This window comes from Cebus imitator, unplaced genomic scaffold, assembly GCF_001604975.1.
Source record: "Cebus imitator isolate Cc_AM_T3 unplaced genomic scaffold, Cebus_imitator-1.0 Scaffold0, whole genome shotgun sequence".
Taxonomy (NCBI): domain Eukaryota; kingdom Metazoa; phylum Chordata; class Mammalia; order Primates; family Cebidae; genus Cebus; species Cebus imitator.
The window spans coordinates 921,961-948,613 of record NW_016107315.1 but is presented as its reverse complement, the minus strand read 5'-3'; the positions used below and the strand labels follow the sequence as shown (position 1 = coordinate 948,613).

The window sequence follows — 26,653 nt, the reverse complement described above, 5'->3', positions numbered from 1 at the left end:
GGGGTTTCACCATGTTGGCCAGGATGGTCTTGATCTCTTGACCTCATGATCTGCCCGCCTCGGCCTCCCAAAGTGCTGGGATTACAGGCTTGAGCCACTGCGCCCAGCCCTTTTTTTTATTTTTTATTTTTGAGACAGAGGCTCCCTCTGTCACCCAGGCTGGAGTGTAGTGGCACAATCTCAGCTCACTGCAACCTCCGCCTCCCAGGTTCAAGCAATTCTTATGCCTCAGCCTCCTGAGTAGCTGGGATTACAGGTGCATACTACCATGGCTGGCTAATTTTTGTATTTTTAGTAGAGACGGGGTTTCACCATGTTGGTCAGGCTGGTCTCAAACTCCTGACCTCAGGTGATCCACCCACCTTGGCCTCCCAAAGTGTTGGGATTACAGGCATGGGCCAGCTCACCCAGCCTCTGTTCTTTTTTTTAAAAAAAGAAACTTCCTCCTTCTTCCCATTTCTTAGTTTTATTTTTTTTGAGACAGGGTCTTGTCCTGTTGCCCAGTCTGGAATGCAAAGGTGCGATCACACCTTACTGCAACCTTCATTTCCCAGGCTCAAGGGAACCTCCTACCTCAGCCTCCTGAGTAGCTGAGACCACAGGCACATGCTGCTGTCAGCTAATTTTTGTATTTTGTGTAGAGGTGGGGTTTCTCCATGATACCAGGCTGGTCTTGAACTTCTGGGCAAAAGTGATCCTTCTGCCTCGGCCTCCCAAAGTGCTAGGATTATAGGCATGAGCCACTGCTCCCAGCCCCCTCTTCTTATTTAAATCTCAGATAGTTTCATTTTTCTCTTATACTTCATGTTCCAACATCCAGAATAGTGTGCCCCTGGGAGAGAAGTGAACTGTGAACTTGGCTGATTTGAGGGCTGCTATGGACAGAGCTGTGTCCCCTAACTGGAGCCAAATTCATAATTGGAAGTTCTAACCCCTAATGCGACTGTATTTGGAGAGAGGTTCTGTCAAAAGGTAACTAAGGTTAAACGAGGTCCTAAGGGTGGGGCCCCGATCTGATGGGATTAGTGTCCTCATACTATAAGAGGCACCAGAGAGGGCTAGCTCCTCCCGCCCCCAGCACACACAGAAGCAAGGCTACCTGCAAGTCCCGAAGACAGCCTTGCTAGAAACTGAAGGGGCAACATCTTGATTTTGGACTTCCCAGCCTCCAGCACAGTGAGAGGCACACTTCTGTTATTTGAGCCACCCAGCCTATGGTACTGTCTCATGGCAGCTTGAGCCGACTGGGGCTTTGGCAGCTTTCAGGCCCAGGCTGTGGGCCAGCGGCAGGACCCCCGCCCCTAGGGCAGCCCTTTTCTGTCTTGCCAGCTAGACCAGGACCGAAGGGCACATTCTTCCCATGGTTGTGCCTAACCTAGATTAAACCAGCACCAAAACCAGCGTGAATATGGGCCCTGAGTGTCCAACTTGGGTTGCCAGCAGCCCCTGGGCCCAACTCAAAGTGAGAAACTTTATTTCTCTTGCCCTTAGGGCCATGTTTGGGTGACCCCCTTCTCTGGAGTGAAGAGTGGGGCAGGAGACCTCGCTTTGGGGTCCTCACTGAGCAGGGAAAGGAGCCAGCGGTCAGCACGTTCTGGCGTCCCCTCCCAGCTTTTGTGTGTAGGTGTTTTCATGATTCATATTGCAGTTCCATGTGTCTGTAACCCACATCCCCAAAGATCGGTGATTTCCGGAATCCCACCCAGCGCACCCACCCAACAGCCCTCACCCTCCCCTTCCCTCTTCCCCCTCCCAAAGAGAACCAGAGAGGACACATGGGGCCCCAGGTCCTGCAGGCAGAGCCTCCCCTGGAGGCGGGGGAGCAGGACAAGCTATTTGGTTTTCTTCCTTCATGGCAGGGCCCAGATCCCGCCCTACATACACCCATCGTTGGGAGGGGATCTCTAGTGGGAGCAGTGGACAGCTGTGACCCCAGCTCTGTAGCAAGAGGTGTCTGTGTGGCCCTCAGCAGAGGGGATGGCTGATAGAGGGTTCCTTTTGGGGATGATGGGAATATTTCGGAATTGATTGTGGCACTGGTAGACAACTTGGTGAATATATTAAAACCCACTGAATAATACACTTCAAATAGGTGAATTGTGTGGTATGTGAATTATATCACAATGAAGCTGATAAAAACCCAGGTCAGGGCTGTGTCAAGGACAGTCACAATCAAGCTGAATAGCTGTGTGCTGGGCCATCACCCCTGAGAGCCAGGCCCTGACTGCCCGTCACCAGCCTGGCCTGCTATAGGCAGAAGCCTGTGCTTTCCAAGTGTCTGCAGTCACACAATGCAGTGACAAAGGCCCTCCCCAGCCAGGTGCCTCTGCCTGTGAACTGTCAGGAATTCCAGATGCTTCTGAGCCTGTATCTCCCCAGCAGTGTTCTGAAGGCATGAACACTTCATTATTCTCACGACAGCCTTGTGAGACTGCCATGATTCCCAACGAACAAGGAAGCTGAGGCCTGGAGAGAGGACCGCCCCACATACTGAGCAGAGGGCGGTGGAGGTGGTTTTGGTCTGGGAGTTTGCGAGGAGCCTCCAGCCCCGTACCCCCTCGTCAGGCTCAGCTGCTGCAGCCTTTGCCCGAGTGGGAGCGGGCAGGGGCGTGAGGGGTCACAGCACACCGTTCTCCTTGCAGCTGCGTCCGGCTTGTGGCTCTGTGGATTGTAGCCTCAGCCTCCCCTTTACCAGCGGGGCTGGGAGGGGCTTTCACTGGTACCAGAAAAGTTTGTCTTAGGCCACTGTGGGGCCATGCTGCCCTCCTGCTCAGCTGCCTCTGCCATCAGGCCCTGCCAGTCCTTGCTGGCTGACAGGTCAGGCCAGGCCACACCAGCCTCCAGGCAGGCCAAGGAGACACGATGCCTCAGACACTGTTGTGGCTTCCCGTACTTCGTGAGCAGGGCCTGAGGGAGAAATGACAAGCTCATCAGGCTCCCATAAGGGCCCAGTGACAGCTTCCAGCACTCCACACCAAGCATGCCCTACACGAGCACGTTATATACTAAGTCCTCTCGCCAAAAAGGAGGCGTGGTTTCTGGAGCTCACTGTGGCCTGGGATCTCTGAATGTCCCCACTTCCTGTGGCCTTGATGTCCCAGGACTGGGTCAGGGTCTTGCCTCTCCTGCCTCATCCTGCCTAGGCTCTCCTCCTGCACAAGCTGTGTGGGCCTGGGAAAGGCCAGGCAGGCTCAGGCAAGGGCAGCTGCCCTTCCTGTCCCTCTGCTTTGGGTCAGCCAGGGCCTCCGGGGTCTTTGGGGCACGGCTAGCCAGTGTAGACTGGCTCACCAGGCTGCAGGCTGGGCCTGTACCTATGGCTCGGGGGCCCTCGTCTAAGTATTTGCCTCTAGATTCTCCGTAGGGGCCTGTGGGCTCTGGAGACACACAGGACCCGAGCCCTCGGCTGTCCCCATCGTCCTGTGGGACCAGGGCCCTTCCAGGGAGCCGACTGCATGATTCTTCTGAGGCCCCCAGGGGCAGTAGGGGCAGAAGCTCGCTGGAGTCACAGAGACCCAGGTTCCAAACCCAGGTCTGCCCTCCACACACTAGTGAACAGCCATCAGTCCAGGGCACCTCTCTGGGACCCAACCATGTCACCCCATGCCTGCTCCTCTGGAACTGGGGTTGAGACAAATAGCCCAGCCCCTGGCCTCAGCCGCTCAGACTTGGCCGAGTAGCTAAGTGGACAGCAGTTGCCTGACTTTGGCTTTGACAGGTTTATTCTCTCCAGATTGTCAGGTGGACATGTCCACAAATGTGTTATCCTCCCAACAGCTCTGAGGCTTTCCTGGGGACCCCACCGGTGGCCAGGGCACCCAACCCTCCCTCTGCAGCACGAGTTTGTTCCTGACCAGTTAAAGATTCTGCACGTTGGCCTGATAAGCAGCGCTGACTCCAGCTGAGCCTGAGCAGTGGGGGGAGAAATCCGCTGCGGTCAGCAGTGTGAGCAGTCCCCTAAGAGCAGCAGAGCAGGACGGGGCTGGAGCTGGGGACTGCAGAATTGTGTGTGTGACATCAGAAGCTCCTGGGCCAGTTGTCACATGGAGTCCCAGGCCCTAGTGGCAAGACCGAGAAATCTGTATTTTAACAAGTTGAGGGAGACAGTTCCACACTTGGGATTGAGGATGTGTAATGCCATCCTGAGGGTCCCTTTTCCCCCAGGATGAAGGCTACCCTGTCTCTGCTTCTCTGAGATGCCTGGCTAAGAGGGTATGACAAGGATGGGCGACAATGAGCAAGTGAACCTCCCCACCCCAGGAGACCGGACTGCAAGGCTGTGGGGCCGTGGGGGAGGTGGGGCAGCCCTGAGAGCACCTGGTCAGCTTCCAGACCCAGGCAATTCCCCAGCCCCTTAGCGCCAGGCTGCCTGAGGCCAAGGTGAGGGATGTGGGCCTCAGCCGCTCAGCCAGAAGGCAGGTCGCAGTCAAATGTCACCCTGGAAGGGCAGCGGCAGCTCTAAAGGTTGAGGGCATTTGCAGGTGATTCCAAGGGGACTTTGGACACCCAGGTCCTGACCCAGAGCCAAGGACACCAGCCTCCCTAGCGCGCCTTCCACCCTTCTTCCCCAGAATCAACCCTGGCTGCAAACACAAAGAAAACATTTCCAGGCCAATTCATTTTTCTCAAAACATATATTTACCCCTCCTCTCAGTACATCTTTAAGCACCTTTCCCAGAATCTCAGGAATGTGTAGTCCCCCGCCCCACACCTCACTCCCACCCTAGGCCTTGGCAACGAGGCCCCTCACAGCTTGTGCAATGGCGTCCTTGTCAATACCGAACATCTTCAGCAGCTCAGCCGGCTTCCCACTTCTTGGTACCCGGTCAACTGCCAGGCGGGTGACAGTGATGCCAGGCTCGCCCACTACTGCAGTGGACACAGCCTCACCAATGCCACCTAGAAATGAAAGGACGGGAGTGGGAAGGTGAGGCCTCAGGGTGAGCAGTGACCGGCCTAGCCCTCCTTCAGCCTTACCAGGGATGGCAGAGGCTGCACACCACCGCCTTTCTCCACCCGCAAAACAGCAGCCGCCAGCCCATCCCACAACTCATTGTTTTTATTATTTTAAAGAGACAGGTTTCGCCTTGTTGCCCAGGCTGGCGTCCAGCTCCTGAACTCAAGCAATCTGGCGCCCTTGGCCTCCCAAGGCGCTGAGACCGCAGGCATGAGCCACCACCCCCGGCCCAGAGCTGGTTATTGTTATAAGCCCAAATGTGGCCGCTAAATATGTTTTTGTTTCAAACACTGTCCTCTGGGGAGCCACCATCCATAGTCCGATATCTACATTTGACCCCGGAGTCAAGGCCCATCTCTCCCACTGGGGCCTTCTCTTTGGAGGGGCTAGTGTGTACTTGTGGAGCCTGCTGTGTGAAGGACTCACAAATACCAGATATTCCACATTGCTTTCCAAGCTACACCACAGCTTCAACCCTACACTACCTCAGGGACACCGCCATCCACCATTTAGCAGCGAGGCTGGAATCCTCACCAGCTTCCTGGGCAGCAGGGTCTCCACAGAGCCTGTCAGCAGCTGTGAGTTAGCTGGTCCCCAGGCTAAGCCTGAGGTCTGTTAAGTGGCCACGTCCCAGCAGCTCGAGGGACAGCTCTGGGTGTTCTGGGCCACAGCTGCCCTCCTGGGGCTCAGACAGAAGAGGTACGTCTGGCCCTTGGGCTCTCTGGCCCTGCCCCTTGCCCAGCCCGCCTGCCCCAGGCCCCTTACCTTCGTAATAGTGGTCCTCCACGGTGAGGATCCTGCCCTTGGTGGCACGAGCGCTGTCGAGAATGAGTTTTCTGTCCAGGGGCTTGATGGTGAAGGGGTCCAGCACACGGATGTTGATCTTTTCTGTGAGGGAGACACACGGCATGGCTGAGGAGAGGGCTGGGCACCACCATCTGCCCTGGCGGTGCAGGCTGCGTGTGGCTAACAGCTCAGCCTGCGGGCCTGTCCCTGTCCCAGTGACAACCACTTGCCACCTCATTCCCATGACTGAGCTCATGCCTGCCGACCCCTTGCAGTGGGGCATCTGGGCCAGCTGTGTTGCTGTTCTCCAAGAACCCTGAGTGGAGCGTGCAGGCCCTGAGCGCCTTCCTTCATGCTCCCACGCCCTTGAAGACAAAGGGAATGCAAAAGGAAACATGTCTGACCTGAGAGAAGGTGAGGGTTGATGTGGTGGCGTGGGGGAGCTGCAGCCAGCAGAGTCAGGCCAGGTGTGGCCCCAGAAGCAGAACCACCTTCTCAGGACAAACCCAGGCCTGTCAGGCCCTGCTTAAAGCTCACCCCGCTGGGTCTCCCCTGCCTGGGGCTGGGCTCCCTGGCTCCTCCAGCCCCATCTTGCTCCTGCCTGGCCCGGCTCTGGCCTCCCTCACTCCTCTCTGCTAATCAATTCCTACTCACTCTCAGGCCACTTCTGGAAGATGCCGCACCTGCCTTCTCTTTTGTGCTAAAACGTAGTGTCTGTTATGTGATTCCATTGCAGGAGAAGCCAGTGCCTGTCTGCCCTACAATACCACTAGCTAACACTGTGAGCTCGCAGTATTAATGACAGAACACCAAGTCACATGCAGGTAACCCTCAGGACAGCCTTGTGGGGAAGGGGCCGTATCTCCATTTTACAGATGGGTAAACAGGCGTGGTGAGGGGGAATAACTTGCTCCCTTAACTAGGGCCTGGCTGAGTGAGTCCAGCCCTGCTGGCAGGCTCCAGGCCACTGATCTGACCATCATGCTGGGGGTCTCGACTTCAGAGTCATGGGGGAGGAAGGTGGGCACTCCAGGACTTGGCATCGTGCCAGAAAGGACAAGCGCTCCAAGGGTGGCTTTAATTGCCATCATTATTTAATTAGATGAAATTCTTTCTCTTTAGCTGTGAGCTCTTCAAAAAGAAAGAAAAAGAAAAGAGGCAAGAAAGAACCCTAAGACGTAGCATGCAGTGGGCACTCAACTGATGCCTTCGGAGGCCCCTTCTCCTTACCTTTCTTCAGCAGCTCAGCAGCGGCCAAGGCCTCATGCAAGGTCACCCCAGCCCCGATCACGGTCACCTGGTCATCCTTGCTCTTCAGGACCACCTGGGGGTGAGACAGAGAGCAAGTAGGGCTTAGGGCCTTAGGGCAGGGTGGGCCCCTACTGCTGGGAGTCATAGCAGGGAGGGTCCAGGCAGTTCTGTGGGCTCCTGGGGTGTACAAGACACTGACCTTGGCTTGTCCGACCTGGAAGTCCTCACTGTTGTTATAGATGATGGCGTTTTCCGGGCGGCTGGTCCGGATGAAGCAGATACCCTAGGACCAAAACAGAAGCTAAGGATCTAGGAGGTAGCACACCCAACCTTGGAGACGAGGCTTTCCAGAGGCCATCCCTTCTCACGGGATTGTTTGTCACCGCGTCCTGGCTACTCCAGCAGGGAAAAGGGCCTTGCCCTCTGCCACTCGCACTCCCCTGGACATTCTGAGAACTGCCCGCCACCTTGCAGCCCAGACTGAAGGCAGCTTTCCACCAGGTAGACTGGCTGCAGGTGGGCTTCTCCCAGAGTGCAGCAGGCAGAGGGGCAGGAAGCACCGTGCTCTGTGGAGTGCAGCTCCGGGCCTGGACCACATGGCTCAGCTCATCCTTGCCTGTCTTGGAGAACCCGACTCAGGAGGGTGGACAGGTGTCAACTGCGGGACCGGCCAGGGCCGCAGAATTCTCCGCAGAAATAGACTGCGGCAATCGGTTGGCAATGTCTGCCATGGGGCAGTAAGTGGGCCACGTTTTGTTTTTTCTTGTCTAACTTCCGCAAGCTACACAAACACCAGGGGCAAGGTCAGGAAACACCCCCTGGGGCAGGGAGTGACCGGCTCCGGCCTCCTCCTCTGTCTGCCTTGGGAATCGACAGCTGCCCGTGGGAGAACAGCCGTGAGACCTACCTTTGTGTTGGCGGCTAGCTCCACCGCCTTCTCTGTAGCAACACCATCACTTGGGTAAAAGACAGTGGACATGGGGACTGACCGAAACATGGCCAGATCTTCCAGGGCCATCTGGGAGGGCCCGTCTTCCCCTGGGGTGTGGGGAAGGATATGCAGAAATAAGAACCCCCTCGTCCATGGGCTGGAATCCTGGCCCAGCTCCCTCCCATGCCTCCAGGAGCAAAACTCAAGGGATCTCCAGGTGTGAATACCCTGGCTAAGCTCACCGATGGAAACGCCGCAGTGGGAACCGCAGAGGTTGATGTTGCTCTCGGAGATGGCGGCCATGCGAATCTGGTCGAAGGCTCGAGTGAAGAACGCTGCAAAGGTGCTGCAGAAGGGCACCGTCCTGCTGCGGGTGGCACAGCCTACCGCGATGCTCACCTGGGGGCAGGTGGGGCAAGGTCAGCCCAAAGGGGCAGGCCTGGGAGGCCATCCCCTTTGGATGAGGGTGGTTGGGGAGCCTGGGACCCCTTTCTTGGAGAAGGCCAGTTTGTGTATAGATTGTCCATCCTTTCTGGGGTTCTGAATATGTCCACCACCATCTTCTCCTGCAGAGACAGGTCCTCCCAGCCCCTCCCTGGGGTCCGAGGGCAGTAGCTTCATGCCTGCTGAGGCTTCAGGCCCCAAATTCCTCATCCCGAAGCAGCACTGAGTGCAGTCATCAGTTCCAAACAGCTGCCCACAAGGCTCCAAAATCTGCCAGCCAACATGAGGCCTCTTTCCCCAGCACCTGAGGCCTCCCCAGTCCCACACCCTGCAGAGCAGTCTCTGGAAACCACAGAGATAATTTCAGGTCCAGTTGGAAAACCTCTGAAGATGTGAGTGCCCTCCAGAGAGAGGAAGCTTCCTGTCCCTAGGGGCCTGCAAGCCAGGCTGGGCTCCTAGACTACCAGGAGGGGATATTTTGAAAAAAAAAAAAAAATGAACAAAACATTGTTCCTTACTTCACAACCTCAGTTCCTGACAAGGGGCTGCTTCCCCAGCTGGGCACATGTCAGGGGCCCAGAGTTCCCTCATCTCTGCATCCCTCAGGGTGGCAGGACTCAGAACCGTGGGCATTACAGGTGCTCAGCTGACTCTGGCTGCTAAACCCATCACGACCCTGCCTACTGGCCAGGCCTGCCCTCCACCTGGAAGAGACCCCATTCACCACCAGGTCTGGCCTGCACGTGCCCCTCCTGAGAGCACCTGCAGTCCCATTCAGCTCCCCCATGTGCACACCCGTCCAGGACATTTGCACCTGGGCAGAACCTCCCAAACTGTGGCTACTCAAGGTCAGGGGTTAACGCTGGGTCCTGGCTTTTCTTACGGCTTCCCTGGTCTGGCCCACAGCAGGCACCTGGTTCTGGCAACGTGGCTGTCCCATACCCCTGCCAGCCCACCCCAGCACCTACCATGTTCTGCTCGGCAATGTAGCACTCAATGAAGCGGTCCGGGTGCTCCTTTTTGAAGAGCTCCGAGAAGGTGGAATTTTTGGTGTCCCCATCCAGGGCGATGATGCGGTCGCTGGCATGGCCCAGCTTGGCCAATGCCTGTCCGTAGGCCTTGCGGGTGGCTATCTGCAGGGAAGAGAGGGAAGGCTCTGGACCCTCTCAGGATGTGTACACGGCTGCAGCCTGGAGCCCTGCCTGCCTCCGGAGCCACAGCTTTTAGAGAAGGATTAAAACAGAGCCAAAAATGGGAGCCCAAGTGCACAAGGTCCTGTGGAGACTTTTAACTGCTGTAAGGTTGCCAACAAGTAGTCCATGTCTTGGGAGCCCCTGGAGCACCCCCCCAGCCCAGCTGTGGAAGGTATAAGCTGCAGAAGACACCCACCAGCCCCAACATCCCCACCTGCTGTGCCAGGTCTATGAGCCTATCCCACTTTGCATGGGAACACAGAGGCTTGGGAGTCAAAGCCAGGAGCAGGCTGCATAAATGGGTTCCCTTGGGACAGGGACCCAGAGCAGAACAGCCCTGCCCAGCCTTTCCCAGGACATATGGTGGTCCTGAGCTGAGGCCAAGGGTCCCTTGTGGACCAAGATGCAAGGACTTGGGAGCGAGTCCTCGGCTTTGATCCCAGCTCTTTCGGTAGCTTGCTAAGTGACCGTGGGCCCCTTGCCCTCTCTGAGCCTCTGCAGGTCAACTCCAGAGCTGTCTGTCCCACTAAGGGAAGTGACAGGAACAACACCTCAGGGATCACTCCTCGCCCTAAACGAATCGCTCTTCTCCCTTTCCCAGCCCTCCGGAGGGCATATCTGGGCCACAGCCTTGGGGAACCTGAGAACTATGGGTCCGGAGAAGGAGGCCCCACTTTGTACCTTGTCCCCAATTTTGTAGCTGGGCGGGCTGGGCATGTGGATGTTAGCAATGTCCACTGAGGGGGCATCCTCCTGCGGGGGCGTTGCCAGGATCTTCTTTTTGCTCTGGATCTGGCTGTAGATCTCCTGGATGACCTGATCAGCCATGTTTTTTGGGAGGGGCTTCCCATGCCAAGACTCCTTATCTTCTACCCCTGCAGGCCCAACACAAGAGGACAGAGGAAGGGGTAAGACAGAAGTTCCTAGAGGGCCGGAGGCTGCCCCAGGAGCCTGGCCCCCCACCTGCTGAGGGCAAGGGAGGAATGGCGTCATCCCAGACAGGCAGAGCCCAGCGGTCATGGGGGCCAGGAAAGGAGGGTCACAGTGAACAGGATGGAGTCCTGGGTGCCCAGCACTCACTGTTTACTGCCTCGTCCTCCAGGGGCTCACAGCCAAGTGGGAAAGGAGGGACCATGCGTGAGCAGGTGTGTGTTTCTGGGCCCACTGCCCCAACCCTTCACCAATGTGTCCCTTCTCTTCCTTCCCACACCACACCCATCAGAAGGGGAAGCCAAGGCCCAGAACAGGGTGTGTTCTGCCAGGGTCACTTGATGCATCTGTGAGCAGCAGAGGGTCTATAAGCACCTAGGCCTGCCAAGCCCTTGCTATGTGGGGTCAGCAAGGCTGAATAGCCCCCTCCCTGGATGTCACCTCAGTAGTCACTGGAGTCTGGCCAGAGCCAAGAACATACTGACCCTCCCAGGCAGCACCTGAGATTAGGAGGAGCTCCCCAGAAGCTGCAGGTGGTCCAGATCCTGCCCAGTATTATGAACACCTGAGGGCAGTGCCAGGCCGTAGCACCAAAGCCATGACAATACCCCAGAGCCCTTTCCTCAATATCCATCCCCTCCCAGACACCTCCCAGCACTGCCAAACCCGCCTCTCAGAACGTCCTTATATACCTGAGTCTACATGGGCAGGACCAGCCACAACCCCTAGGGGCAGGCAGGTGGGCAGTCAGGGGCATTTGGCAGGGAAGCCGACCCAGGCCCTGGAATCAGCCCCACCTCATGCCATAGACTTCCTCTATCCCCGGGCAAGAGGACACTTGTAGCCTCATTTTCCCATCTTTAAAATGGGTGAAGGCCATCCCAGGCCTAGGGATCTGGAGACCACACCTGGGTGGCAGGGAGTAGCTTACACCTGCCTCATTCTCTGGCCTGGGGCAGAAGCCCAAAGCTCTTGGCCCACACAGGCCTTGCTAAGTACCAGCCATTGCTTGAGGAGTGCCCCATTCACCTCCTGGAGGGAGCAGGTCACTCCAGGCCCTGCACGGCTGTGTTGGCCCTTCAGCTGGGGCAGATGCCCAGAGCTGGCAGAGCACACAGAGCTGCAGCTCTGAAAGGTGCCAGCTAGGTGCCTTTCTCTCACCCACAGACCCTCCAAGTCCCTCCTCTCTTCCTGCCTGTACATCCCCTCCCACCCCGGCAGAGTTCAAATCCTGGCTCAGCCATGGGGTCACTGAGTCATAGCGTCTCCCACTCCCCTTCCCTGGAGCCTAGTGTAATCAGTGAGCAGCAAGGGCTGGTGTTTCTCTGGACCTGAGGGTCAGAGCTATGTAGCCACAGGGCCCAGGCCAGGGGTGAAGGTGGGGAGGGTGGCTTATGCATACTGACCTGAGATCCCGCGACCCTTGAAGGTCTTGGCAATGATGGCTGTTGGCTGGTGCTTGGCCTGGCCAAAGGCCTTGCATAGCTCCTCCACGCTGTGTCCATCCACGATGATGGCATGCCAACTGGGGACAAGGGGCAGAGAGCATGGGGCAATGCCCAGGGGCCACAGCACCAAGGAACCTCCCAGGGAAAGGTCTGACTTGTCATCTGGGGGTCTGCCCAGGCTCCACCCCACAGCTGCAGCCTGAGCTGGAGTCATAGAAAGTGTGCAACATTCCTGCTTCCAGTTTGGTTTTTTTTAAATCCTTTTCTTTTTCACATTATTTTACTTCCTTTTGTTTGCCTCTGAACAGGTTTTCCTCCTCTTCCTAAGTAATCCAGAGCTCAGTTCCTTTATTGTTTCTTTCTTTCCTGATCTGCTCATTTCCTACTGAAAGCTGTTCTGGGGTCAGCGCACTGGGTTTGGAATCTGTTTGTTATTAGATTCTTGAAGAATTTTTGGCCCAATTTTTATTCAGGGAACACGTCCGATCACTCCACAGATGCTGGATATGGTGCTGGAAACTTTTATGAAATGAACCATGTTGTCAAATATACAGGAAGGAGCTGGGGCAGAGCAGCCTTTCTCTTGAAAAGGAGTCCTTTTGGGGACTCTTTCTGGCATAATAAAAATTGCACCGCTCAAACTGAGTCTTCCCTCTGTGCAGGCGCCATGCCAAGCACTACCCATATAAGCCCGTTGAAGCCTCACCGCGCTGTGCCTGGTTGCTGAGTTGCCCCCCATTTTACAGACAAATCAACTGAGACCGAAGGTGGAGTAAGTAGCATGCCCCACGCCACGAAGCAAGCTGGCGGTGGAGCCAGGACTTCAGGAATCTGGCTTGAGCCATGAGGTTATGGACACAGGTCCTGGGGGTGCTGCTGGGGATTTACTCTGAGTCCCCAGATCGATGTGGCCTTGAGGATGCCTGTGGGGTGAGGACCTTGTGGCTCAGTCTCCTCGTCTGTCCAACAGAGGTGACTTCCCCCCTTCCTCCTCTCCCTTTCTGAGGTCGGTCATCGGGAAACACAGGCCTGAGTCTGCTGTGCTACTGCAAGGTAACCCCAAGCGTCTTGTCATTTAGTGTAGTCACAGGCATGGGCTCATCTACAAAAGGCAGCCCTGGAGGCCTGACCTTAGGTCCCAAAGTCCTGCATTGCCCCTGCCCTGCTCCCTCCCCTCCACAGCCTCCTCAGCCAATGCTGGGTCCCTCTGCGGAGCAGCTTGTTTGGGGCCCTCGGTGGAGGCTTTGAGGTGGGCCCTCTGGCTGACACCCACGCAGACCCACCTCCCTACTTTGTGCCCTTTGACCCTGAATTCGTAATCAGTCAAGGCCCAAGGGGGGCATCTGGAAACCCTCTCTTCCATTTCACCAGGGGCCTGCTCCTCTTCCCCAGGCTGGCTGGGGCTGGGCACAGGAGGTGGCCCCCAAAGAGACTGAAGTTCAAATCTCTCCATAGGTATATGTCCTTTAGCTTTAGGGAGCGAGCCCCCATCCCTCAAGAACTCTCCTCCCTCGGCCGCATGGTGGCTCATACCTATAATCCCAGCCCTTTAGGAGGCCAAGTCAGGCAGATCACTTGAGGTCAGGAGTTCGAGACCAGCCTGGCCAACATGGTGAAACACCATCTCTACTAAAAATACAAAAATTAGCTGGGTGTGGTGGTGCGCACCTGTAATCCCAGCTACTTGGGAGGCTGAGGCAGGAGAATCGCTTGAACCTTAAAGGCAGAGGTTGCAGTCAGCCAAGATCATGCCACTGCATTTCAGCCTGGGTAACAGAGCGAGAATCTATCTCCAAAAAAGAAAAAAAAAAAAAACCTCCCTCAAGAACAAAGTGAGCCTATGTAAGATGATGTGTGGAAGCTCTGAGAACCACCATGCCACAACCACAAAAACAAGGAAACTCACTTAAAACTGGGCCTGGCCCACAAATCCGTGGTGGTGGCCTGAGCTGCTAAGTCCAAATGCCTAGAGTTTGAAATTGTGAGTCAAATGCTAAAGAAAGGGACCTGTAGATGGGGCTTAAGATCCCAGCTTCAGCTCCTGCACCACAGAGCTGCGATCATAGACCACTCTCCATGCTGTGACCACGCTCAGGCCACAGCCTCATGCATACCCGAAGGCCTCACACCGCTTCTGGTAGATGTCCATCTGGTGCTGCAGCGGGGCCGGGTCGCTCTGGCCCAGGCGATTGATGTCAAGAATGGCCACGAGGTTGTCCAGTTTGTAGATGCTGGCGAAGGCCATGGCCTCCCACACAGAGCCCTCTGACAGCTCCCCGTCTCCCAGCACGCAATAGACTCGGTAGCTGTGAACAGACAGTGAGTCAGGCTGGTCCCTCTCACCTGGACCCAGCTGGCTCCTGGCACCACCCCTCCAAGGGGCCTGCAGATGGATTATGGCATCTCCATAAAGCAGAACATTGCATGATTATTAAACCAGCTCTCAGCCCAGGACCCAGCCCCCACCCTTCCAAGGAGCCTGTGCTCTGGGTAAAGGAGCAGCTGTGTGTGGCTATGCAGAACAGACGGTATTTACACTCAAAGCGCAACAGTGTCACCAGGTCCCTGCAGCCCACCCCAAGCCACAGCCCAAGAGAAGATGGCCATGAAGAAAGCCGTCAGGAGCTCAGAAAGAAGGACTGATTGTTAAGAAACAGAAGTCTAGGACAACAGGGATCTGGCTGATAAGATCTAGAAAAATGGGGGTTGCTGGAGCAAGAGGAAAGTGAGGAAGAGTGGGTGGACGGGCTTGAGACACCCGATGCAGGGGATGGACCCCACTGTGAACCAGAGGTTGGAGGAAGCCCTGGGACAGCTGGGTGGGCCAGTGGGAGAAAAGGAACCTTGGGAACCAAGCTCTGCTTCTGCTTGGAGGAGGGAGCTGGGCCAGGGAGGGCTGAGGCACTCCAGGCAACACCCCAGAGCAAGAGGGCTCAGGTGGAGGATGGAGCATGGCGGGCCCTTGACCCCAAGATTGAGGCTGGCCCTGGCCCTTTTTCTACCCTAGGGGCCTTCTCCCCTCAACACAGGCAACCGTGATCTTTTCAAGACGGTGAGACATGTTAAAAAGATCACTGGCTGAGTGTGGTGGCTCACACCTGTACTCCCAGCATGTTGGGGGTTGAAGCAGGCAGATCACTTGAGGTCAAGAGTTTGAAATCAGCTTGGCCAACATGGTAAAACCTTGTCTCTACTAAAAATACAAAAAAAATCAGCCAGGCGTGGTGGCAGGCACCTGTAATCCCAGCTACTTGGGAGGCTGAGGCAGGAGAATCACTTGAACCTAGGAGGCAGAGGTTGCAGTGAGCTGAGATCGTGCCACTGCACTCTAGCCTGGGTGACAGAACAAGACCCTGTCTCAAAAAAAAAAAAAAAAAAAAAAAAAGCATTGAACTCAGGATAAATTACCCAGCAAACAGAACCACAGAACATTCCCTCGCCCCAGGGGAGGGGTGGGAGAGGGGGTGAGGCTAGAAGAAGGGAGACCAGTTCAGGGACTCTGAGCCCAGCCTGGGAGACATGAGGGGATGGGGGTGGCAGAGGGATGACATCAACTGACACAGGACTTGTCTGAAGGTCACACTGTCAGGAAGTTGCTGAGCCAGGATGCAAATGCAGGCCTGACTGCAGCCAGACTGTCCGCTCCTTTCAGTGCAGGCCTGCACATAGGGTGAGGAATGGTGGGACCTGGGCACCTCCCCTTACCCTGCCCAGTGTCTAGCTGTGTGGCCCCAGGAAATGAGGCTGGTGTCTGGTTGGGCTCAGAGGGGATACAGCTGCCCTCCTGCTCCTGCAGGAAAAGGCCCTCAACCCGGCTGCAGGCTCAGCAGTTCAAGCCTCCAGGCCTCCCTGCTGCAGGGCCAAGGCAGGGCCAGCAGGAAGAGGCTGGGCCAGCCAGTCCCGGAAGCAGTCAGCATGACTCAGCACTTCCACATGCCAGCAGGTTGGGAGCGCTCCCTGCAGCCTCCCCTGCCTCAAGCTACTCTTCTGTGGCCTCCACCAGGCCAGGCCAGGCCAGGCCTCTGGTTCCATGGCCAAAAGGACAAAGCCTCAGGCCCACACTTCAGAGGCCCTATTCGGTCCCAGCCTCTCCTCCTCTTTCCCCTATGGGTTTTGAGGGGGCCAAGACCCTGGAGGGGCTCCAGTCTGGCACAGTAGCTCCAGAAAGGAGCCACATGATGGGGCTGAACCAGAGAGGCCTGTAGGGAACTCAACTTCCCAGAAAGGGATTCCAGGGGAGCCAACTGGCTGCCACCCCAAGCCCACACCCACTTCCAGGGAAGCCAAACTGAGGTTAGCACGGGAGGCCCAGCACAGCTTTGGGCTTTGAGACTAGGCACAAGTCTAAGCCCTACAGGGCCAACAGGCTCAGGTCAGAGGAGGCTCTAAGGTCCCGAGGAGAATCCAAGGAAGGGGTTGTGGACAGGAAAGGGGGCCTACAGGAGCCTAGGCTAATCTTGAGGCTTGGTATTGCCTGAGCTGTTAGAGTTAGGGGTAGAGGGCTGCAAACATCCAGATATGAACTAACATGAAGAGAGGGAAACCTAAACAGTAGGTCAACATTTGCTGCAGAAGGATTTGGAAACTACCTTCCATGTCCAACAACAGAGCTGGCTAGATAGATTATAGCATCTCCATAAAACAGAACTTTACATGATCATTAAACCAGCTCTCAGTCTGGGTGAGGTGGCTCACGCCTGTAATCCCAACACTGTGGGAGGCTGAAGCAGGTGGATCAGCTGACCTCAGGAATTTGAGACCAGCCTGGCCATCATGGTGAAACCCCATCTCTACTAAACATATAAAAATTAGCCAGGTGTGGTGCTGCATGCCTGTAATCCCAGCTACTCAGGAGGCTGAGGCAGGAGAATTGCTTGAACCCAGGAGGTGGAGGTTGCAGTGAGCCAAGATTGCACCACTGTACTCCAGCCTGGGCAACAGAGCAAGACTGCATCTCAAAAAGAAAAGAAGAAGAAGAAAAAAAATCAGCTCTCCACAGTTAATGTCATGAGAAAATGCTCATAATAGAAGGCTTTTGGTTTAAAGTGTAATATTTGGTTATATATATTATATATATATATATATATACATACACACACACACACATACACTGGGATTACAAATTTGTAAGCTTTTTCCTTGATAACATGGACAAAATACATCATTAGATTTAAGTCAGAGGTGGCAGGCAGTGTGTTAAGAATACAGAAAACCTTCATTTCTTAATATCATTCTGTATTTTTTAAACAGGAGGGCGGGGAGAAACAGTGAGCGGAGGCCAATCTGCTCTATAAAGACGCTACCTCTGGGTGCCTGGCCTGGCATGATAATCCTGGGATGCCCTGGCTCCTCCCCCAGGTACAGTCGGAGGGCCTAGGCTCCAGCCAACCCTGGCCCTGAGACACCCGGGCTTCTGGGAACCCAGCTAAACTCCTTCTCCCTACACTGACTTGTTCCATTATGTAAGGGTCAGGAAATGCCCCTTCACAGGGAATTATTTCCAGCAACTGTAGGAAATAATTAACTCACATCTCTGGTTCTCTGCCAAATACAGTGCTCTCAAACATGCATCCCATTCTTTGTGTCTCTCTCCCTCTTTACCTCATGGTGAATCACTTCTGGCTATAGCTGAGCCTGCCCCAAGGCTCAGCCAGGGACTGTAAGCAAACCCTCGTCAGTGACACCGGCCAGAGGGGGCCTGGAAGGGACTGTGAGGCTTCCTTGGAGAGCCAGTCCTGGAGAAGGGCCTGCACACAGAAGGTGCTCCCTGCAGACTCCTGTCCTTCAAGGACTCATAGTCATCCTGAACCCCACTTGCCTGCCAGCCCCACAACAGCCCCGGCATGGTGCTTCTACTGCAGGGTGGATGACAGGGCAGTGGAGATGGCACCGGCTGCAGAGCTGGGCCCTTCTCCCACCCTGCGGGCCGGCCCCACTGGCCTTCCTCCTCCAGTAGGCTTCCCAACCACAGGGCTCCCCCAGCTCCTGTGCTGCCCTCAGCCTCTCCCAGAGCAGCCTAGGAATGTTGAATACGGACGCTGGGTACCTCCATCACTGACTGGATGGCCTAGGCCAGCATCTTGCCTTAGTTTCCTCACCTGTAAGATCAGTTATGGTTCTCACACCACTACCAACTCATGGGGCTTTTCAAGGTGGAACCCGATACAGCACATGCGCACTGAGCACAGGGCCTACCCCCCAAAGCGCAAAGGAATCCTTCTGATGAGTGACTGACGTGGTTTGGCTCTGGGTCCCCACCCAAATCTCATCTTGTAGCTCCCATAATTCCCACGAGTTGCAAAAGGAGCCCAGTGGGAGATAACTGAATCATGGGGACGGTTCTTTCCCATGCTGTTCTTGTGATGGTGAGTAAGTCTCACGAGATCTGATGGTTTTAAAAACGGGAATTTCCCTGCACAAGCTCTCTCTTTGCCTGCTGCCATCCATGTAAGATGTGACTTGCTCCTCATTGCCTTCCGCCATGATCATGAGGCCTCCCCAGCCACGGAGAATTTAACTCCATTAAACCTCTTTTTCTTCCCAGACTCAGGTATGCCTTTATCAGCAGTGTGAAAACAGACTAATAAAATGATTATTCTTTAAAAAAAAAAATATTTGTTTTTTAGAGGCAGAGTCTTGTTCTGTAGTCCAGGCTGGGGTACAGTGGCTCTATCATGGATTACTATATCTTGAGCCCCTGGGCTCAAGTGAGCCTCCCACCTCAGCCTCCCATGTAGCTGGGACTACAGGCGTGCACCACCATGCCTGGCTAAGTTTTGTATTTTTTGTAGAGTCCTGCTCTGTGGCCCAGGCTATTCTCAAATTCCTGGCCTCAAGCAATCCTTCCCTCAGACAGCCATTAATCTTATCAGTTTACAACCTCATACCCGCAGGCCAAATCTGACCACAGCAGAAAAACCTATGGTTAGAACCTGCCTTCGGGGCCTTGAGGGGCTGCTCCTGCAAACCACCTGCTGGGTGCTGGAGCAGCACACCTTTCTGGTTAGGCCACTCTCTGAAGGCTCAATATCTCAAATGTTTGTTTCTTCCCTGCTGATAGGAGGTGGTCTACAGGTATCCCAGGACCCTCTAGAACCCACAACCCTCCCCTTTACCAAGATAAAGGCAAGTGGCTCAGGCCTGGGCTCCTGTTGCCTAGTCAGACAGGGGCCTGGGGGTGGGTCTTTCTGAGACTTCTGAGGTCTGGCCACAGGGCTGGAGGCAACACAGGAAGTCCTCAGCCTAAGCACTCTGGCAGAAGAGCATATGACTGGGAGCATACACTTTATGCAAACCTGGCCCTGCCAGTCACTGCTGAGGGACCCTGGGGCAAGTTCCTTAACTCCTGAATGTCTCCTCATTTGAGAAGGGCAGGTCATGGCACCAGCCACAGCGGGTGCTTAAAGAGCAGAAGAGGCCATGTATATGTATTACTCTGCCCTAGCCAGGAAAGAGGAAGTACCTGGGGGGTAGCAGTGAAGGGTGGGGGTGGGGAGTGGGCGGGAGTTGGTGTGTTACCTGGCCTTGTCGAAGTATTTGCCAGTATAGGCCATCCCACATGCGGCCCCAAGGCCCTGCCCTAGGGAGCCAGTGGCCACATCGGTGAAAGCTTGTTTCTGTCATAACAGAAGGCCATAGTTAATCAGAGAGAAGAAGGGATTCTGGCCTCACCTGCCCGGGTAGCCACACTCCCACCCAGACCCAGAGAGCCGCTCCCCTGCAGTAGGTCAGGCCTCAGGGTGGCCTCTACCTAATGAACTAATTATAGCTGCAGGTTCAAATCCTAGCCCTGCCCACTAGCCAGCTATGTGGCCTCAGGCCTCAGGCGAGGGACTGAACTTCTCTGAGCCTCAGTTCCCACATCACCCACTTCACAAAGGGCTGGGAGAAAAAAATCATGAAAACATTGACACAGAACATTTGGCCTTTGCTGGGCGCAGTGGCTCACGCCTGTAATCCTAGCACTTTGGAAGGCCGAGGTGGGTGGATCACCTGAGGCCAGGAGTTCAAGACCAGCCTGGTCATAATGGTGAAACCCCATCTTTTTTAAAAAAAGAACATTTGTCCTTTGTAGGAACCCGGACCACAGTGACAGTTTTTGTGGTAATCTATGAAGTCTAAACATTAGCAGGGATGCCAGTTGGCACCCCAAGGAACAAACCAGGTCCCTTCCCCAGGGCGTCGCCAAATCCTGCATCCAGCCTCTTATCGAGTCCCCTCGCTTCCCCAGCTGTGGCTACCTAGCCAGGTGGACCCAGCATACAAGGGAAGCTTGGGGAGAGGCCCTCCCTGAAGTCATCCCAGAGCACCCCTGGCTGAGACCTCAGAAGGCCTTCCCCTTTAGCACCAGTGTGGGGTGAATACGTGCCCCTAAAACACCTGCTACTTTCCTTCCTGGTCTTTTTTTTTTTTTTTTTTTTAATTTAAAAATCAGTAGCCGTAGAGACTGTCAAAAATTGCCAGTGCAGCCGGGCGCGGTGGCTCAAGCCTGTAATCCCAGCACTTTGGGAGGCCGAGGCGGGTGGATCACGAGGTCAAGAGATCGAGACCATCCTGGTCAACACGGTGAAACCCCGTCTCTACTAAAAATACAAAAAATTAGCTGGGCATGGTGGTGCATGCCTGTAATCCCAGCTACTCAAGAGGCTGAGGCAGGAGAATTGCCTGAACCCAGGAGGCGGGGGTTGCGGTGAGCTGAGGTCGCGCCATTGCACTCCAGCCTGGGTAACATGAGCGAAACTCCGTCTCAAAAAAAAAAAAAAAAAATTGCCAGTGCAGACTGTATTGCAAGTCGTTACGGCGGGGTATTGGGAAAAGTTTTAGCAATAATCACGCCTTGGATAAACCTCATTGGCTACGATACTGCCACTGCGCAAAGCTTCCTTCCTGGTCTTAACGCCCCCTTCCACATTTCAATACCTCTGGCTTCTCAGTGCGCACCGCCCCACCCCACCCCCCTCCCCGTCCCGCATGCCTGGGAAACAAGAAGTAGAGGCAAAGGTGTGGCAGGCTCTGGCGGGAGCGCTTACCGGGACCGGGTGCCCGTCCAAGTCAGAGCTGATCTTCCTCAGGTTCAGCAGCTCCGCCTCGGGCAGGAAGCCAGCTTCAGCCCAGACCGCGTACAGGATGGGAGCTGCATGGCCCTGCCGGGAGACGGACAGTGGGGTGGGGTCAGGTGGGGAGTGGATCCGCTTGGGGCTGTGCCTACTGCACACTGAGCCCTGGGGCCTGGCCGAGCTGGCCAACTGCAGCATCCATTTCAGGGGAGGAAGCAAGTGAAGGCCACTTCTCCCCTTTCAGTCCTCTTCAGTCTCTTGGTTTTCAGCCCAAAGTTCCCACAGCCAAGGCCAGGCGACACCAAGACAGATGCAGGGGGCACAGCTGTGAGGCTGGATGAAGCCAAAACCCCAGCAGGCAGCCGGCCGCCCTAATCCCTGGTTTCTGGCATGGGAACAACTTGGACAGACTTCTAAGCTCTAAAACCTGCCCTGAGAGACCAGACACCACGGAGGCCAGCCTGGGCACAGGTGGATTTCAGGGGTCTGTGGCTGTGATTCCACCCAGAAGGGGCAGCTCAGGGGGGTCCCCATACAAAACCCTGCTAGAACACACCACTACCCCTGAGGGGGGCAAACCATGGCTTGGGGAGTGCTGGGGCAACAGAAAGAACAGGCAGGGAGCCCCAACCCAGACCTAGATGCCAGTCCTGCCTGTCAACACCCAGACTAGGCAGAACACACAGATGTTTCCGTGGTCCCTACTCCATTTCTCTGGGTTAAAGCGTGGTTAATGTACCCGGGCTCCATGGAAGAGCAACCCATTCAGTCCTGTATTCCTTAGCCAGCTGGGTCAGCACAGAGCAGGACACTGAGGGAGGGGCCAGGACGAACAGGGAGAAGGAACCTGGGAGAGGTGGGCTCAGCCAGGCCTCCTGAGAGACCACGCACCATTCCAGGGCCCGTGTGACCCCGGTCCCAGGCAAGGTGTGGCTGGCAGTGGGCAGCTGGGCTCTTACCTTGGAAAGCACGAAGCGGTCATTGTGCGGGTTCCGGGGGTCCTGGGACTTGTAGCGCATGGTGTGGAAAAAGAGGACAGCCATGATCTCTGCAGCGCTGCAGCATGACGTGGGGTGGCTGTGGCCCAGGAGAGAAGAAAGACACATGCATCATGGCCCTGGACCCCTGAGCTGTCCTGCTCAGCTGTACAGGGACCTGGGGGTGCATGTCCCGAGCAGTCACACAGGCCAGGCTTATCAGACAGCCACGTGCTCTTGGTCCTTGGGAGGGTGACACAGGTCTCAAGAAGGCCACACTGGCAGCTTGGGGCCTGGGCCAGCTAGTGGGTGGCGGGACTGTCACACCTTCCCAGGGGCACCAGATCCTCAGAATCATGGTAACTGAAAGTATCTGGGGTTGGACTTGAGTAAGAAGGAAGGAGGGGCCCAGGAGAGATCTAGCACAGAAGAACCAGCCCAAGGCCGGCACTGCAGCTGGGGCGCCTACTGTTGGGTAGAGCCAAGTTCCCACCTGGTGGCCCCCAGGAGTCTAGGGACTCAGCAACCAAGGGGCGCCCGCCCTCCTACAACTGACCCCACATCCTGAAGGGACTGCCCAGACCCTACCCGCTTGTGAAGGGCACCCTGACCTCTCAGCACCCAGGGATGTTGGGCCTGAGCCCATGGGGCAGGGAGTAACTGAGGCTCATGGAGTTACCACAAACCTCCCAGCAGCCTCCATGCATGGGGTGTGGTAGCCTGAAAAACTGGGCCTTGGGCTTTCCAGCTGCATCACTGGGCTACTGGAAAGCTTTAGAAATGGGCAATTTGAGGGCTGGTGGAGCTACCGGGAAGCAGGCTTTTGTGCAGAATTTTCAAAGCAAGACACACAGTCTCATTGTCTACAAGGTTACGATCACGTATTAATAAAAACGCCTTCTGCCTATGGACAGGGGCTGAGGTAGGGCCAACAAAGCAAGAATCTGCCCTCGAGTCTGGGAGTGGTAGCGCCATGGAGACCCCTTGACTTTTTAGATTCCTGTTTTAATCACAGAGCGGCTACTCAGCAATAGAAAATGCAAACGTCACATTTTAGGGATGGGACTCATTCAGGTCTCTTAGGCCCCACGTGAGTAATCCATAATCTAGCCCCTGCTAGGGAGAGGGGCTAGAGGCTGGGCTTCCTGCTGGGAAGTGCTGCAGGTCCTGGTCAGCCCTGAAGCCCCCTGGTCCCAGGGTTTTGTTAAAAGGTCAGCCACAGGACACAGGCCTCCCAGGGGGGCCATTCCACATGCAGCTCAGCTCAGCCCTCTCGCTGCTCCCTGAGGTCCTTCACATGAAGACACGCCCCATGCCAAGCCCAAGGGCACATGCACCATCTGGAGCTCACGCCACCAACCTCCCGCCCCCTCTGGTCAGCGCTCCCACCGGGTTAGGGGTGAGTCGCACTCAGTGCAGACAAGTTAGTAGTAGAGAAATCTGGGAAACTGTCCATGCTGGTTTAGTACCAACATTCCCGCACACGATCATCTTATACTTAACTATTTCTATGCACTCCCGGTCATGGGAAAAGACACTACACCTGAAAGAGGGAGGTGAGGACATGGTAAATGAGAAACCCTTTTCTGCCTGGCAGGAACCCTAATCCCATGCTCCCAGTGCCGGCTTCAGCTGGAGGTCACCCCAGTCAGGCCGACCTCTATCCTTCCCACCTCCAAGGGCAGCCCCAGCCCTTAGGGACCCTGTTTCTCAAGCCACGGTCCCATTAGGAGGAAGCCTTGGTGGGAGAAGGATGTGGGTGGACACTGGGCCACGCGTTCTGGGAAGGAAGAAGGATGGCAAGTGCAGGGCTCCACCTGCCCTGTCCACCTTGATACCCCAGGGCGACAGTCCCACTGGCCACCAAGGAGTTCCAGGGAGAAACGGTATGGCACAGGCTCTTTCTGCATGTGGCAGGGGCATGCCCAGGCCCAGATAGAGTAGACGTAGAGAGAGGAAGGTCAGCCACGAGGTGACAGCGAGGGAGAGAAGTAGAAGCTGCAGCTGATCCTCAGCCTTCCTTGCTAGGCCTCCAGCCTTTCGTCCCCTCCAAAGGCTGCATCCAGCCTCCTGCGGGCACATTGTTCACTTCCACCAGGTGAACACAAAAGAAGGAACGCTTAGGAGTCAAGTGTCCCCCGACTCCTCCCCAGGCTTTTGGGGCTCTCCCTCAGCAGAACACCCTGGGTTGGGAGTGTGAGCTGTGCCACTTGGGCTTGGTGACTTGAGCAAGTGCTTCACCAACCCAGGGCTCAGCTTCTTCACTTGGGAGAGCGTCTGGGAGATGCAGTGAGATAACGCACGCACAGTACCCATGTCTCTGGCAGCTGCCACCACCCACCAGGGGACCAACCCTCTCAGCACCTCCAGCTCTTTATCTACAGGCTGGGATGGTGACATCCCCCACCACTGCTGGCCACAGACAGGCAAGAGGGAAGAAATAAACGAAGGACTGAGGCCAAGCTGTGCACACTGTGAAGCACTGAGCACACAGGAGACAGTTACTTTCAGGCTCAACTTACTAGAGGGCCTTTGGGGCCAAAAGCATACATTTAAGCCTGTGGTCTCCTCCGGGCTGGAGTTTTTCCTGCCATTCATTCCAGACCGCCTGCACAACTGCAGATGGATGCCCCATTCCGTGGCGCTGTGTATGACACTCTGGGTGAACACTGGCGGGAGATGAGATGAGGAGCGTGGTGGAGAGGCTGCAGAGCACTTATTGTACACCCTGGGTCTGGGATAAACCAGGCTTACAAGCATACTTGACGGTTTGCTAAAACAAACAAACCCTGCCTTGGCCAGACAGTCCACTTATAACCCCAATTAGTCCAACCTGTGAAGGCACTGTGCACAGCTTAGAACCAGACCCAAAGAAATGTGCTTAAAGCCTCCCCCACCACCACTCCCCTCCACGACAGCATAGATACTTCTAGATGTCCCCTGGCCAGGAGGCCCTCTCATCGCTTCAGTGTGCACTGCACCTGCTTATAGGATTCCATGCAGGAAAAGGCCAGAGCGGCTCCCTCACCCGCCAGCCGGGCTCCTTCAAGAGATAATAGACATCAGGCCAGGCAAGGCGGCCCACACCTGTAATTCCAGCACTTCGGGAGGCTGAAGTGGGCAGATCACCTGAGGTCAGGGGTTTAAGACCAGCTTTGCCAACAGAGTGAAACCTGTCTCTACTAAAAATACAAAAATTAGCCTGGCATGATGGCCGTGCCTGTAATCCCAGCTATGTGGGTGGCTGAGGCAGGAGAATCTCTTGAACCTGGGAGGTGGAAGTTGCAGTAAGCCAAAATTGCGCCACTGCACTCTAGCCTGAGCAACAGACTCCATCTAAAAAACAAACAAACAAACAAAAAAACACCCAAAAATACTCAGGAAAGAACCCCAGGATGTCAGGGTAGACATCTTCCTATGCCCTGAACTACCTGAGCTGGCTTCTGCCTGGAAAGAACTTCTGGCTCCAGACCTCAGACTGTATCTTCGGATCTCTGCCCTGTGTCACCTCCTCCAAAAAGTCCTCCCTGACCACACTATCTGAAATAGCTCTTCTTCCCCTCACTCATGCTTGCCACCTGACATTATGTGGTTATTTCCTGTCTACCCTACTGGAATACAAGCTCCCTGAGGACAGAGCTTTGGGCCTTACACTGGCCCAAATGACTCGAGCCCAGGAATTTGAGACCAGGCTTAGCAATGCACCCTGTCTCTACAAATAATTTTAAAAATTAGCTGGGTATGGTGGTGACTGCCTCCCAGCTACTCAGGAGGCTGAGGTGAAAGGTTTGCTTGATCCCGGGAGGTCAAGGCTGCAGTGTGCCATGACTGTACCATTGTACTCCAGCTTGGGGACACAGTGGAGACCCTGCTCCCCCCTCCCCCAAAAAAGGAATGAAGTACTGATTCATACAACATGGATGACCCTCTAAAAATTATGATAAGTTAAAGAGACCAGACCCAAAAGAACTCATTCTGTATAATTGCATTTATATAAAATGTCTAGAAGAGTTAAATTTAGAGACAGAAAATTAGATTAGTGGTTGACCAGGACACTGGGGGTGGAAATGGGGAGTGACAGCAAATATCCAGAAGAGATCTTTTAGGGAATATGGTCAATTGTTGTAGTAAATCTCTGCAAATTCATTAAAATCACTTACAACATTATGATACACCAATTATACCTTAAGCTGCTAAAAATTCACCTTTATTTTTTATTTATTTTTATTTTTTTGAGATAGAGTCTCATTCTGTCACCCAAGCTGTAGTGCAGTAGTGGCACGATCTCAGCTCACCACAACCTCCGCCTTCTGGGTTCCAGTGATTCTCCTGCCTCAGCCTCCCAAGTAGCTGGGATTACAGGCACCCGCCACCACACCCAGCTAATTTTTGTATTTTGGTAGAGACAGGGTTTCACCATGTTGTCAGGCTGGTCTTGAACTCCTGACCTCAAATGATGCACCCACCTTGGCCTCCCAAAGTGCTGGGATTACAGGCATGAACCATCACACCTGGCCTAAAAATTGTTGTTGCTGTTGTTGTTTTAAAAAAAGGGCAGGGCAGGCCGGGTGTGGTGGCTCAAGCCTGTAATCCCAGCACTTTGGGAGGCCGAGGCGGGTGGATCACGAGGTCAAGAGATCGAGACCATCCTGGTCAACATGGTGAAACCCCGTCTCTACTAAA

The 26,653-nt window shown here is 55.2% G+C and overlaps 1 protein-coding gene and 1 non-coding gene across 2 annotated transcripts in view; both read right to left on the bottom strand.

The window, feature by feature from the left end:
- Positions 1-4,612: 4,612 nt before the first annotated feature.
- Positions 4,613-26,653, bottom strand: part of TKT (transketolase) — a 29,724-nt gene continuing 7,683 nt past the window's right edge. Inside the window, exons 2-14 of the mRNA XM_017528786.1 lie at positions 21,953-22,070; positions 20,967-21,080; positions 19,456-19,553; positions 14,052-14,243; positions 11,896-12,014; positions 10,241-10,434; positions 9,335-9,499; positions 8,165-8,321; positions 7,899-8,029; positions 7,191-7,274; positions 6,971-7,064; positions 5,720-5,842; positions 4,613-4,896 (exon numbers count right to left, since the gene is read on the bottom strand). Coding sequence (XP_017384275.1) covers positions 4,721-4,896; positions 5,720-5,842; positions 6,971-7,064; positions 7,191-7,274; positions 7,899-8,029; positions 8,165-8,321; positions 9,335-9,499; positions 10,241-10,434; positions 11,896-12,014; positions 14,052-14,243; positions 19,456-19,553; positions 20,967-21,080; positions 21,953-22,070 — 1,765 coding nt within the window. The 3' untranslated portion in view covers positions 4,613-4,720. The remainder of the gene's footprint in view (positions 4,897-5,719; positions 5,843-6,970; positions 7,065-7,190; positions 7,275-7,898; positions 8,030-8,164; positions 8,322-9,334; positions 9,500-10,240; positions 10,435-11,895; positions 12,015-14,051; positions 14,244-19,455; positions 19,554-20,966; positions 21,081-21,952; positions 22,071-26,653) is intronic.
- On the bottom strand, positions 20,682-20,817 carry LOC119470463. Its single transcript, XR_005199374.1, has one exon. It is a non-coding gene; the product is annotated as a U4 spliceosomal RNA (small nuclear RNA).